This window comes from Saccostrea cucullata, unplaced genomic scaffold, assembly GCF_032062105.1.
Source record: "Saccostrea cucullata isolate Sc308-1 unplaced genomic scaffold, CSIRO_AGI_Scuc_v1 ctg16075, whole genome shotgun sequence".
NCBI lineage: Eukaryota > Metazoa > Mollusca > Bivalvia > Ostreida > Ostreidae > Saccostrea > Saccostrea cuccullata.
This window is the reverse complement of record NW_026924312.1, coordinates 5,331-19,438: the sequence shown is the minus strand read 5'-3', so window position 1 is coordinate 19,438 and position 14,108 is coordinate 5,331. Positions and strand designations below refer to the sequence as shown.

General features: G+C 32.8%; 2 protein-coding genes and 1 long non-coding RNA gene across 3 annotated transcripts; 1 reads left to right on the top strand and 2 right to left on the bottom strand.

Moving 5' to 3' along the window:
- Nucleotides 1-2,737: 2,737 nt before the first annotated feature.
- LOC134266189 (uncharacterized) lies at nucleotides 2,738-6,563 on the bottom strand. The gene is made up of 3 exons (XR_009991915.1): nucleotides 6,469-6,563; nucleotides 4,629-4,756; nucleotides 2,738-4,242 (listed from the first exon to the last, which is right to left on the bottom strand). It is a non-coding gene; the product is annotated as an uncharacterized LOC134266189 (long non-coding RNA).
- Nucleotides 6,564-7,410: 847 nt separating this feature from the next.
- On the top strand, nucleotides 7,411-9,914 carry LOC134266191 (dentin sialophosphoprotein-like). Its single transcript, XM_062748422.1, has one exon. The coding sequence runs from the start codon at nucleotides 7,452-7,454 to the stop codon at nucleotides 8,847-8,849; it is 1,398 nt and encodes a 465-aa protein (XP_062604406.1). The 5' UTR covers nucleotides 7,411-7,451; the 3' UTR covers nucleotides 8,850-9,914.
- Nucleotides 9,915-12,385: 2,471 nt separating this feature from the next.
- On the bottom strand, nucleotides 12,386-13,669 carry LOC134266190 (neuronal acetylcholine receptor subunit alpha-6-like). Its single transcript, XM_062748420.1, has one exon. It carries the CDS (start codon nucleotides 13,667-13,669, stop codon nucleotides 12,386-12,388), a length of 1,284 nt encoding a protein of 427 aa, XP_062604404.1.
- Between the last annotated feature and the right edge of the window lie 439 nt (nucleotides 13,670-14,108).

Here is a 14,108-nt window from a genome sequence, read left to right as displayed (position 1 = left end):
AGAACAGACTCCTAACAGTGAATATGCTGCAAAACCATTTTTCCAAGACCCATTAACAGAGGGTACATGTTTAATATAATATTCAGAATCAATTTTCCACTGAATTTTTTTATTTGAATAGCAGATTAGTACTGGGTTAAGTTTTGAATAAGTTTCTCTGCTTGAGAAAATTCAAACAGATAATCAGAGAGGTACAGATCCATGTGTTGTAAAAACCATCAATTTACACCGCTGATTTACGTCCACATTCACAAACTTGAACCATCGGAAGGTAAATAAACATTAAGGAATAGGAATTACATGCATGAATAATTATCAGATATCATTTATGAAGCTGGGGAAAACATAAAATATAATTAATAATAATACCTGAATCAAGTGTCAAAAAGGCAAAGATTTTTACAAAGCATGGATCTGTAGTTCTTGAGTAGTGCTTTCTCTGTTAGAATTTTCTCAAGCAGAGAGCTTAATTATTAATAACAGTTCTGCAGCTATCCAATTAGGCAATACACTTTCAATTCTCCTTTAAGCATTTTGATTATCACTATGAATGGGTATGTCTATAGACGTTCTTTTAGCTAGAATATATTTTTTTGAATTTTTTTATGATCCTCATAGTTGTTTTCAGAGACAGAGCTGGTGCATTTGCAAGATTCCATTTATGCTCGTTGGGCTTCTGAACTCAATGAAGAACATGATAAAGTTCCACTCTGGAGGATACTGGGTCAAAAATTTGGTCTTACCCGACAAAAAACTAAAGAGCTACGTAAGTCAAATTAAAAATAAAATTTTGATACAAGAGGAATCTAGAGGAGTCATTGGTGAGGGGCTCACTTCCACACTTGGAAATTTTCAGTGTTATTGAGTTTTTATGCAAAATCAGTGGAAAAATAAGACTTTACTTGGATCCCCTAGGAAATATGTACCTCTCTTTTAAGTTTTAGGTAGCCCCTAGTGGATAATGTCATGAAAAAGTTGTGCACAAATTATAATCATGATAATTAATATCAATTCTCTGTAATTATCAAACAATATCAATAATGCTTGGCCACACTACATTTTCAATTTTAATGAAACTTTTTGTGTGTACTCACATTGTCACATCATTAATGGTTTTATATTTTCTTATTTCAAAAAATGCCTCGTTGCCATGGTAACGGCACCTATTGTTTCCCCTGTAAATTCGTCCTAAAATTTGACCAAAACACGTGATTTTGTAGGTTTTACTGAATAAAAATGAGCTTAAAAGAAACAAGAGAATGGGAAAATCTACTTTTGTTTCAAAACTACCATTATTCCTCTTTAGTATTACAACATAATTTTTTAAAAACTGTAATTCTACATAATGGCTTAACAACGCTTATCTTTGGGGATTTTGGCATTTTGCCAAATTGAGAAAATTACCATTTTAGACCCTTTTTCAAAGCGATTTTTTAATACTTTGCACACTGATTTGAAATTCATGAAACAGTACATTGTATAAAGGGTACATAAGTTAGTTTAAACACATTAAAATATTTATGGGACACTTAAATATTTTTTTTTTAAAAGCTGATGAAAAATTACCCAAAATCTGCAAAATTTCCGTATTTCAAGGAACATATGCACATTTCATTAAGTTCACATAGAAAAGAAGTGTTCCTTTCTACCTGTTTTGATGTCATTTACAGTAAAATTAGTCCAATCTAGGAGAAGTGTCATGTAAAAATACTCACATCCCATTTCCAAGAGCATTTATACATGTATGTTCTTAGATAGAACTTGCACAAAATGCCCCCCCCTTCCGTAAAATTGACAATTTTGAAGTACATGTAGACTAACCAGGGCATGTTTCAAGTTTCCTGAAACTATCCCCTTAGATTGAAACTAATATGAAATAAAATTTTCCCTATCCATTCTCTGTTACTATGGAAACAGGAATGCAAGATTTGTTACCATGGAGACAGGAATACCAGATTTTTAACCAAAATGGCTGCGTTTAACAATATTCCTAAAACTACACTTATTTACTCTTTTATAAAACCTGTGTAATGAATTAAATGTGAATCTGAATTAAATTTTTTTGGCATTTTAAATTTGCATCTTTATGATGTTGCAAAAATATAATGCATTTTGTAATGCTATGTCAAATAATTGCAAAGCCTTGTGGCTTTTCCTTTTTCAAGGTTTGAAAAATTCTGAGATGAAACTAAAACAAGCAGGACATTCCTAACATTTTACTCATTTCAACTTGTTACTTTGTATACTTATTTATTAAATTCATGGGCAACTGCAAACCACAGATACTTTGAATGAAGTCAAAAATTCATCCCCCCACCCTTCTGATTTTTTTCTTTTAAAACTTATGAAACACGGCTTTAAACTTGAGAAAAATTACATTGGTTTTAAAAAAAAATCACATCCTTTTGGGAAAGTTATCGTGGATTTAGACATAAATATCCAACAATGGAAAACTGTAAACATAGTGTTTGGCATATAATTAATAATTAGGTTTGCAATGGATCTTTTGTATTCTGTAAAGTCAGTTGAAACAATGCCCCCCCCCCCCCCCCCCCCCATGAGACACTGTCCCCCACAAGTATCATTTTATCTAAGTTCTTCCTTTCATTTTACTAGGTTCCTGCCAACATCTCATCACACCAACTATATCAATCTCCTTTTCTTTTTTTTTCACTTGTAAATATAAATTCTGAAAACGAGAACTTTTCGCTTTTTTTATTTTTTATATAAATATGCAACATTAAGAGTACATGTATTCTCAACTACGGTACATATCATTAGATTTACGTGACAAATTTTACTGTTTCTGCTGCTCTGAAAATCTTGTCTCTGATTTTTCAATTTTAGAGTTTTTGTTGGTCAGGCATGTACCAGTAATGACCTACATTGACATATGCAAGTACGAGGGTTGATCCAAAAGTAATGTCACAACTTCGATAAAATCGCTACCCGTCGACGTAAGACAACAAAATTATTAATGATGAAAACTACATTTATTTCAAATCAGACCTGAAAATTTCAATTCAACATGATTTATACTTTTCAGAAAATCGGATTATATACATCATGCAATTATGGTAGTCGCCGCACTTAAATAACGTCATCTGATGGATACGCGCCGTCATACATTTAAACGCTTCCCGTCGTTTCATTAAAAATACTTGAGATCCACAAACGCGTTCACAAAATTCACTTTCATAAAGAAAACTTTGTACTCATCGTACACTTACCCTTTTCATAATTAATTCTTCTGTCAAAATTCTTTGGACAGTAGTATGAGACCAACTTAAAATTAAACATATCGCTCCAATTGTCTGTCTTTTTTGACAACGTCACACACCATTGAACGATTCGTTCCCCCCCCCCCTTCTTTCTGTCTTCTTATCATCTACTGCGCATTCATTGACCCATCACCCACCAAAAATCGCTAAAACCATCTAAACAGGTCTCTTATTTACAGTTCTTTCTCTGTGAGTTTGGTGAATCAATGTAACTATCTCTACTGGCGATTTCTCCAATTCGAAGCAAAAATGCATTACAGTTTGTTTGGCTTTTTTGTCCATTTCGACATTTCCTTTTTTCAATGCACCGGAGTAAAACAACGATGTTATTAACCAAAAATAGCAATGATGTCAAATAATTTCCAAATTTAGACAAAAAAATGATGCAAATTTTTGTCTTTTTAAAATAGTTTGCGATTAGGCGCTTTTTAAAAATTGCTTTTCATTGGGTTTGTCCTTTTTATTCTAAAAAATTACACTTTATTTTGTGACGTTCGGTTGTGACGCGGCGACACCCCTTATGTTCTATGATTTAAAGATCTATAAAATAAATTCAGTTGAACATTATTGAATGAAAAATTCAAGTTTAATTAGATTTATATTTGTGCATCTTGTGGTATATCAAATTTGATAATATGACGCCAAATATTAAAGATATGGACACTGTGACATTACTTTGGATCAACCCTCGTAACACTGATAATTAGTTAATGAGAATTATGCTGAGTTGAGTTTTTTTGGCAAGGTACAGGATAAAGCTTGATAAGTTCTAAAACATTTTGTTATACGGCATAAGATTTGAGGATGCCATCACAAAGATAACATGTTCCTATTATATTTGAACTTTGACATCTCAAACACTGATATCTTGAAGACAGTGGGTACAAGTATGTTGAAGTAGGTTGGAATTCAGCTTTCACTTGTCTGGTTTCAAACCTAAAATATGGCATCCCTTCTCAACCTGCAATGGTAAATAATTCTTGCACTTTCCAATATACACCGATTTCAAGCTAATTAAATGTGTATGTAATCCTTTAGAAAGTTGTTTTCTTTATTCTAGTATAAGAATTGTTCTGTTACTGGACAGGTATTAAATTTTGTTTATAAAAAGAAATAAGCAAGGTTTAAATTTAGATAAACTGAAATGACAGATGATACAAACAAATTTTTGTCAAAGAATTTGAAAATAACAACTTGGGTCATGTTTAAATCAGTAAAATATTATTATTATTAATAATAGCATCATTTGCAATTAAATTATGCCAAAAAATATATACGAATCCAGGCATCCATTTTTTGTTTGTATCATCTGTCCTTAATTTACTTTCATATTTTAAGAATGGTTACCTTGAAAAGAACAAAATCTAGGCTGTCCACTTTCTTGCAGAATGCACTTGAACTTCAGTCATGGCCTATTTGGTCCCGTTTTGGTTTACTGGTCTTACTTTTTCTTTGTTCATCTCATATGGTAAATCCTTTGATGAAAAAATTATGAAAATAATTATTTTCCTAGGACCATGATCAAAATGAAAATTCATTTCATTCATACACAGACATGTTCATATATGTGGTCATCTTACCAGTAGTGAATATTTGCCTGAGTATCAAATAATTCGCTTAGAATACTATAAAACATGGTCAGTGTGTATAAAACAAATATCATTATAAATCAGAGGTGAATATTTTACATGTACATGTATATAGTTTTATTATACCTTCGAAAAGAGGGAGGGTATACTGTAATCGGTATGTCCGTCTGGCTGTACGTCCATCTGTCTGTACGTCCGTTCGTCTGTTACGCTTTAGGGTACCCATCTCTTATTATCCGCAACTCCTCTTATACCACTGAGTGAAATTTAATGAACCTTTCACAGAATCTTTATTACATATTGCCATTGTGCACCTCCTATTTCACTTTTTGATCCGACACATATTTTGGGTTTCCCGGCCACAGTAAAACATGGACTTTATCATCAGTTATAACCATATGGGAGGCAGGGGGTATCATTTAGTGAGCTCATTGCTCACAGTACCTCCAGTTAAATTTTGTTTTAACACTAATACATATGTACAAGTGTACATATATATATTTTACTGTTTGCTATTTGAAAAGATTAATATTATTCGCACAAAATTGAAATATAGATTATACAGTACCGGTACTTCACAGACGAATAAAAGAGTCTATATAAACAAAAATAACTCAATGAATATTTCCAGGGCATTCTTAACCTAGATTTATTTTGTCAATACTATTAGTACAGTTTTGGATATATATGATAAATTTAAAGTTTAAATGATAGAAGCTATTAAATAAAACAATGACATCAAAACAAACATGCTGTTTTATTATTTTCTGCTTATGAACATCACATGACCATATTTTGCTGATACTAGTATATAGAATACCACTGTAAATCTGGAAATTTTTACGTCGATTTTATTTTGCGAAGTCAGGTCAAAATGGTATTGATTAATTTTTATGTTTCAAAATTTTGCGAATTACCACTACTTTGTTTACATTTTCTTATTGGTATTTTATTTTTAAGAAAAATATTTTTACGAATACAAAGAACTCGCAAATTTGCTAAAAATTTATCTACAGCAAAGATTTACGGTATTTAAAAAAACTTAGCTACTTTATGCTTGTGCTCACACATGATAAACTTTGATGCACTTTTTTTTTATAGAAACAAACTTGCTCTAGTTTAATATTTTAACAACACAATTCTGTAAAATATGTGCCTAATGCCAACAATAAAGAATTGAAATAATAGGATAAACAATGAATGAAAACTGACAGAAGTGGAAATTATAATATATCATAAAGATAAATAATGTTCACTTAAAAGTCTCTCTGAGTCTCAGCAAATCATAGAAAGTAAACCTACTGAATGGCACAGATTTTATACAATCTCATTTATATTTCGGGGGGGGGGGGGGGGGGGGAGGTTCAGCTCTATCAGCAAGTAATGTTTATATGCTTCAAATTCATTTTTATTATTAAAAATAATTAATTCATTGGTCAGAAAGTCAAACTGTCAAAAGGTATAGTTCGCTTGATTTGAAAAGGACCACTGACCACTACCGGTAAAGCATCTGTGTATTGTAAGACAAATAAAACTAAGAAAATATGCATTGGGTAATCTTGATATTTTTGTAATGCTCAGTATATACATAAATTTACCTTCTGTCTTCATTGTTTAAGATGTCTAGCCTTCTTTTCTTCTTCCAGACTGTAAAACTTTGATGAGATGAATGTTTACTAAATACACATTGTACCTCCAAACGTTAGAGAGTAGTTCAAGGGAAGTAATTAGGAAGCAAAAAATGCTTCAAAATGTAGAAAAAAAGTAATCTTTACCTTTGAATTTCTTTTATATCTTTGAATGTCCCACCAATATTTTACATATTTTGAAATAATCAAATATCAGCCTTTCATAAGTAATTATTACTAAATTTGTAATCAGTGTGCCTTTTTTGTTTTTAGCCTCCAAAAACTACACTAAACCAATCACATATCTGATATGTTATAATGTGTAAAATGGCCATTTACTATTGAGAGATTAAATCAAAACTACAGATATAATTTCTTTAATCTGTAGTATTAAATTTAAATAATGAAAACATATTAAGTTATCTCTTTTCATTTCTGGACACAGTTTTTCCTGATAAGTACACGTTTTTCAAAATTAACGAAATTGAGGATTTTTGCACCCCGTTTCTATGGCAACCAAGGGTCTATTTCATAAACCCACTTTAGATTTTACAATCAATGCCATAGTTGTTTAAAATTTTCATTAAAAAATCAAAATGTTTTTCCATGCGTGGCCAACCAATTTTGATAATTACAGAGAATTGATATTAAGAACTTTGTGAGATGACTCTGCTACTGTTACAGTAATGTTATGCATTACACTTCTGATTTTCTTAGTCATTCGATTATTCACTGAACAAATCACCTACTGAATTTTGTTTCTGTTTTATTTTTTGTTAAAATTATATTTACAATATGGAACCACCAAGAAATAATTCTACAAGCAGCTTACAGACCAATATATAAAAAAGAGAACATTTTAAGTCTCTCTCTATTTCACATTTGTCATTTTAACATAATTATCATGATCAGAGAACTATAGCTCTCCCCAAACATCTGCTAGTCCATCCAAAATGGCCTCTTCATCCAAATCTGTCAAATTTTCTGATAAAAATATACCAGAAAAATCTCTGAAGTCAAATACAGAGGGAATTACTTTAACGGGCCAATACACATCTTATAACCAAGAAATATCTGGTCAGAAAGACAATCAACTACCGCCCTCTGTTACAATATCAGTGCAGTCAGAGAGTAGTGAAGTCAGTTCTATAATTAGGAGAACTCAGAAAGAAATTGAAAGAGAAAATGAAAGTAAAGGAAGGCTGATAGAGAATAGAAAAGATGAAAGTAAAGGAACATCAGCTGGGAGTACAGGGCCCACTAGTCGAGAAATTGAGGCCTTCCATCAAACTTCACCAAAGTCTAGTTTTCTAGATGATAATTTAAATGACCCAGAGGATTTATATAAAAAGAATCAGTCTGTGAGTACAAAGGATGTTATGGGGCAAAGTTCAAAGATGGAAACTACGCATGGTTTAGATGCTGGAGTTCCAAATATTAATGCTGAGTCTATACTATCAAGATCAGAAGAAAGTTCAAGACAGACAAACATAGCAGGTAATTCTCAGTCTAGCAATGTTCAGAATAGGGGACCCATTGTTCATGATGAACAGTCTGATTCCAATGAGGGAGGGTCAAGTCTTACAAAAGCAGTGAAAGATTTAAGAAAAGTGTTAGAAAGTGAAACCCATGAAAACACATCAGATACACAAAGACCTCAAGGGAATTCCATGAACATTCCAGTCCCGTCAAGTGGACCCATAGCTCAATGTGATTCATGTCAGGAAGGGTCAAACAAAGATTTGAAGGAGCTAAGGGAGACACTAGAAGAAGTAAGTCCTAGAGGAATATCAGATTTAAGACCTCCAGGAAATTCTATAAATATCCCAGTGCAGACAGATGGATCCACTGAGGAGGGGAACCCCATAGCAGCCCCGGACTCGACGGTCAGCTGCGGGTCTGACCTGTTCCAATCAGGTCCTGTAGAATCCGGGTCAGGAGATCAAGGAGAGGGTCAGACAGGAGGTCATCCCACTACAGTTCCTGTCCCAGCCACTGACCAATCAGGAGCAAAGAACATGGAGATGGATGCCAGAGAGTTACGGCATGATATCGCAAATCAGCCTAGTACACAGAGTTATAGAGACATTCAAAACAGTATGCCCGATCACGACCTTGATGGAGGTAACGGACAAAGTGTGAACTCCTTAATTAATCGAATTCATTACGACACTGAAGAAACATCTCCAAATCAGACTCAAGACCAAAGCACACCCGGTGACACACAAATTAATATTTCGGGAACATTACAAATGTCTGATTCGGTGAGCATATCAGGTGTTTGTAGCAATATAGCAGGACCAAATGGAAACCTTGTCAGTTCAACTGCAGATGATGACAATGCAGTCTAAAGTCTACTGAGGAGAACTAATTTCTGATTGTTAACCTGAACAAGATATAAGAATTTTCTATAGTTTTCCTGTTATGAAGTTGTTCGTTGATTTTCATCTTCTGTGATGGTCAATGACTTGTCTATGGACTATCGTTAAGCCAGCTATTAGTATGAAGTCTTTTATAGAGTGCAAAGTTAGATATAAAGATCTTTATTTTTAATTACAAATATTACTTATTGTATATATGTCATAGTAATTATTGTATGTAAAGGAGTTATATATCTGTATTGAATGAAATGATCAGGAAATATTTTTTTCATTAATGCTTCGTATTAGCAGTGTGTATTTAGAATATCCCAATAAGTCATGTTGAGTTTAAATCACAGAAATAATGCACTTATAAGATTGAAGTAATGTATACATGTATAATGTATGTAGATGCATCAGCAGTCAATCTGTGACTCTAAATCAGTGTGTTTGTCTGTGCCTTGATCTTAAAAAAGACCTTATTAAAGGTTGTCAACATAGTATGTACTATGTTATTTAGTCAATTATTGAAAATGGTTGTTTGACTTTAAAATCTTTTTAGTGTGTTTATTTATTTTTTTCAAAGCTAATAAGATTTAGTATGAATGAATGTCTAAATGCTTGGGCATTACTTTGAATACTTTGCATGAGGAGCAAAAAGGTATGACTGAAATAATGAGGAAAAGTTAGGTCATGACAAAATCTGCTTACATGATTATAAATTTTAATTAAGAACTGGTGTTCTTTTGCCTAAATTGCCAAGGACAGCTTACTTAAATTTTTTGGGGGATATTAGCTTAAGTTTGTTTTATTTAATTCTAGATTTTATTTTTGAAGAAAACTTTGTGCTAGCTAGAAAATTTGATTGCTTCCAGCTTAAATCCCCATCCTTTATTGCACTGACTTGTTCAGATGTTTTTAAACATCTTATATAAATTGTAGCGTAATTTACAAAGTGTACATTGCTATAGATATCCAATAATTACCATATTTACAATTTGGTGCCAAAAACTGAAATTATCTTTGAGATTTTTGATTGTACTAGATGTTCATAAAAAGTGCTTATTAACTTATAGTTTTGTTAATTGTTATTTTTTTTATGTTTTATTTATAGATCGATTTATCTTTTACTTATTAAGCTCTTACAAGTTCAAAAAATATGAAGCAATTGTCATGTTTAAAATTATGATAAGCGCTTTTAGTAATTTTCCTTATAATAGATGCTATTTATCTGTCTCTCTTTCTTTCTCTCTCTATAATGAAAATTTAGTAGAGTGATTTTACAAGTAATTATATATGAAGTAAAAGCCAGTATGTTCATGAAACTGAGAAAGTTTAGTAATTTATTCCTATGAAAAATTGATTTAATTCTGCAATATAAATGATCAATGCATAATAGCAAATAAAGCGTTAAATTTCTTATTTTACTTTATGATCTTTATCATCTTTAACTTAGAATATGCATACGGGTATATGTGTGAAGTTGTAAATAATTTATATGGATTGATCAAGCCAAAGAGTTCATGATGACATAAGCATTTGACAGATATATTTACTTCTCAGTGGCACCTGATCCCACCTCTGAGGTGCTTTCAGTGGTCTAGATTTTTTTCCCTGTTTACAATTCATACTCTTTATTAAATTCATTAGTTTGATTGTTACTTTTTTGGTCACCTGAATGACCAATTGCTATCTGTTTTCATCCATCGTTAACATTTGATTATTTTCAGCTTCTTCTCTGAAATCACTGAACCAATTTTGGTAATTAGCATCTATAAGTGATGGGAAACAGAAGTTGTGAAATTTATGATTCCTTCTTCCAGAATTGTGAAGTTCAAGGCCCCTGGGTTGGGGTATCATAAAGGGGGTTCTAATGATTATATACTGAAAATGAATAAATGCTTTGAAATCTGCTCCTTGATATTAATTAAATATTTATGATAAGCAAGAGTGCCTTTTCTCAAATTGTAGAATGCATGGCCCCAGCTAAGGTTGGAGTTCCTTTGGTTGGGTTGGGGGCAGTACTGATTATTGCTGATTATTACAGATTAGTTGAAATGCATATTTTTGCTCTTCTACTCTGCCTATGAGTATTAAATAACCAAATTAAGCATGCTAGTATATAGAACTATGATAAACAATGGTGCTCTTTCAATATTGTGAATGTCATGGCCTCTGGTTTAAAACACAAACCAAATTCAAGTGTTGGAGAGTTGCTACGTGATGCTCAGGTGACCTATAAGGCCCTTGAGCCAGCTGCCTTTTGTTATACATGTATGAATGAAAATTAATCTGTTGATATTTAAAATGATGCTGGAGTTCTTTATTGATCATAACTACATGTACATGTAGCTTTTGAAAATCAGGACTTCCAATAATCTTTTGGAAATCCTATAGTCACTAACTGTGCTCCTTTATTATGCTTCTTAATTTTTTTTATTTCTATGAAGTAGATTTTTTCAAAAACTTCTGGGCAACAAGTAAAAACTCTCGCTGTTGTCTTCAACTCATTAATATATATATTTAAGATTTATCAGTTAACAATAGTTATGTGTACATCCTTCCTATATCGAATTCATATATCCCAATACACTCAAAACAGAAGAAACTACAGTTCTGCCAGGTCTAAAGATATTTAACTGCATGCCATGAGACGAAAATGGCCTACAACTAACTAACCTGCTTGACAAAGTAATTTAAATGAATCTGTTGCTAAGTTTTTCATTGTCAACTTCTCATATTTATGCAGACCAATTTTTAAACTTAGGCTTCAAACAAATAAGTTGATTTTACATGGATTCAACCCCCACCCCACCCTATTTAAAGTCAGCTTTTGTAAATTAACGGTAGTAAAGCCTATCGATGGGTCCCTATTATATGTTTGACATGTTTTATACCATTTGTAAGGTCATTTATTTTCAATAAATTTGACTACACAGTACCACCATTCGGCACGAGATGGTTACTCCTCCTTTGGCACCTGATCCCACTTCTGAGTTCCGTATTTTTGTCCTGTTCATCTTTCGTTCTGATTACTGTATGTTTTTATTTGTATTCTTCACTGTTTATTACCATCACCTGTCACATTTAGGAGAATTTAATTACCAAGGAAGATCACTTTGACCTTTCATATTGCACCTTGATAGATTCGACTGTTAGCAGGAAAGATTTATATATGTAAGGAAAAGATTGCCTCATTTCTATGTCTGTGATAGATACAATCAATGAACTAATGTTAGGAAAGTATTTAATTTAACCCTTTGTTCCTGGGCTCATATCTTTAGTATGGGGTGCATGTTTTTTTCCTGTTCATGATTCGCTTTGACTACAGTATTTTTTTCTTGTATTCATCATTGTTCCTTATCATCCACCTTCCACATTCAGGAGAATGTAATTACCAATGAATATCACTTTGAACTTGCACTGCGATAGACTGGCTTTTAACAGGAGGGATTTATAAGCATCAAGAAAACATCCAAAGAAAACATCTAATTATTCTACTTCATGATGAAAGGCGTGATTTACAATTACAATGGCACAGGACGACACATTAACAAAACGAAAAACACAACAGACTGAATAACTAACAAAACAAAAAACATCCAGAAAAGAAACTGATTTGCTGCACGGGATACGTCAACCCACGTGACTCCTGTCTTGTTATCAAATGATTTTTGCACTTCTTCATCGTCATTTTCGTCCTCCTTTTCGTCTTTTACTTCTGCCTCCTTCACGTTTATGACATGTATCTTACGTTGTGGTTTTCGAAGACACTTAGCTGATGTCACTGACACAAACACTTTCCAAAACCATGGAACTGGTTGGTCAGTTTGCGACTTTTCATACATCCTGAGAGTTAAGATTGTCATCAGCACAACAAAGCAACTTGTATTTAATTGGATGACAATGTTGATGTTGATAAGACTAACAGGTGCAGTGTTTGGTAGGCGGTCAGCTATCATGTTCAGATACAAAATAAGAGCCAGAAGCAATGTCACTGCGTACGACACCCTCTCCCCGGAGGACTCTGGAAGAAGGAATACGAACAGATTCAGTAAACAGAGGTACATGAGTGGGACCACAAAGTTCATGAAAAGATGCATCGACTTTCTGGTCATTTTGAAAGAAATTATTATTTTCGAATAGTTAGAAATCATGTCTGTTTTACACGTCACATCCGCTATTTCCCATTCTTCGTTCTTTTGTAGAGCAGTTGATCCTCCGAGATACATGCCTCGTGTTGGCCTAATTACCACTTTGTTGAATGGTTCTTCACTCACAAAATGTATTTCGCATCTTTGCTCATCCATAGGATAATAGAACATATTTGCGTCACATTTCGTAGTAGATAAACCCACGATCAGATTTCGCATTCTACCATCAGGAGATAAAAAGGCGTTCTTATGCAACTGGATTTCACTAATTTTCAGTGATATGTCCTCTGTTACTGTATTGTAAATGGAAAAACCTGGACTCCAGATCAAAGACACGGGAATAGGAACTTCATCCTCAAATTCTTTAGAAAAATAATCCCGCACCAATTCATCAGTCCATGTCATATTCACAACAATTACGGAAGAGAGCGTTCCAGTCTTTTCGTCGTACGATACAACTGAATGAAGGATCAGGTCTATGTAAACTGTGACGACGTGACTCTGGTTTCGAACTGGACGAATATTTGACAAGGGAAGTTCTTTCAAGGTGTTGTAAAACTCCATTAGAGTGTCAATATCTGATGAAATTGAAAACGACTCACACAAAAGGAGTGTTATTAAAGAGAGGACATACCTGCAAGGAGTTTTGGTCGACATCTTTTAAATAGTAATGTACTTGGATAGATCTAGAGATGAGGTAACTTTAAACTCGAGAAACCTGTACATCATAAGTATATATTGATCTCTAAAACGTGATGAGGATTTTGTTTTTGACTTTGAACAAATTCTGTGGTCGTGTACTCATACGTTGAAAAATGCGTTCAAATTTTTTTTTTATTTAAAGGAATTATTTGTCAGTCTTGTTTGAAGTGATCTAAAAATCATACTCTTCATTTACTTGTTAAACAGAACTGCATTTATAAGATAAACAAAGGAGATAATTATGAGATAAAATTTTTCGATATTCGATTTTTCTTTTTGTACTTCGTAGAGGATGAGTAGCTAGAAATAAAAGAGTAAAGCTTTTTTGACCAAAAAATGTGTAATATAAAAATGTTGGAACAATAAGTATAAATATTTGGTAACAAGAAAATCT

Excerpts from the sequence above, each read along its gene's own strand:
- LOC134266191 (XM_062748422.1), top strand. The coding sequence starts at position 7,452 with ATGGCCTCTTCATCCAAATCTGTCAAATTTTCTGATAAAAATATACCA.
- LOC134266190 (XM_062748420.1), bottom strand. The coding sequence starts at position 13,669 with ATGTCGACCAAAACTCCTTGCAGGTATGTCCTCTCTTTAATAACACTC.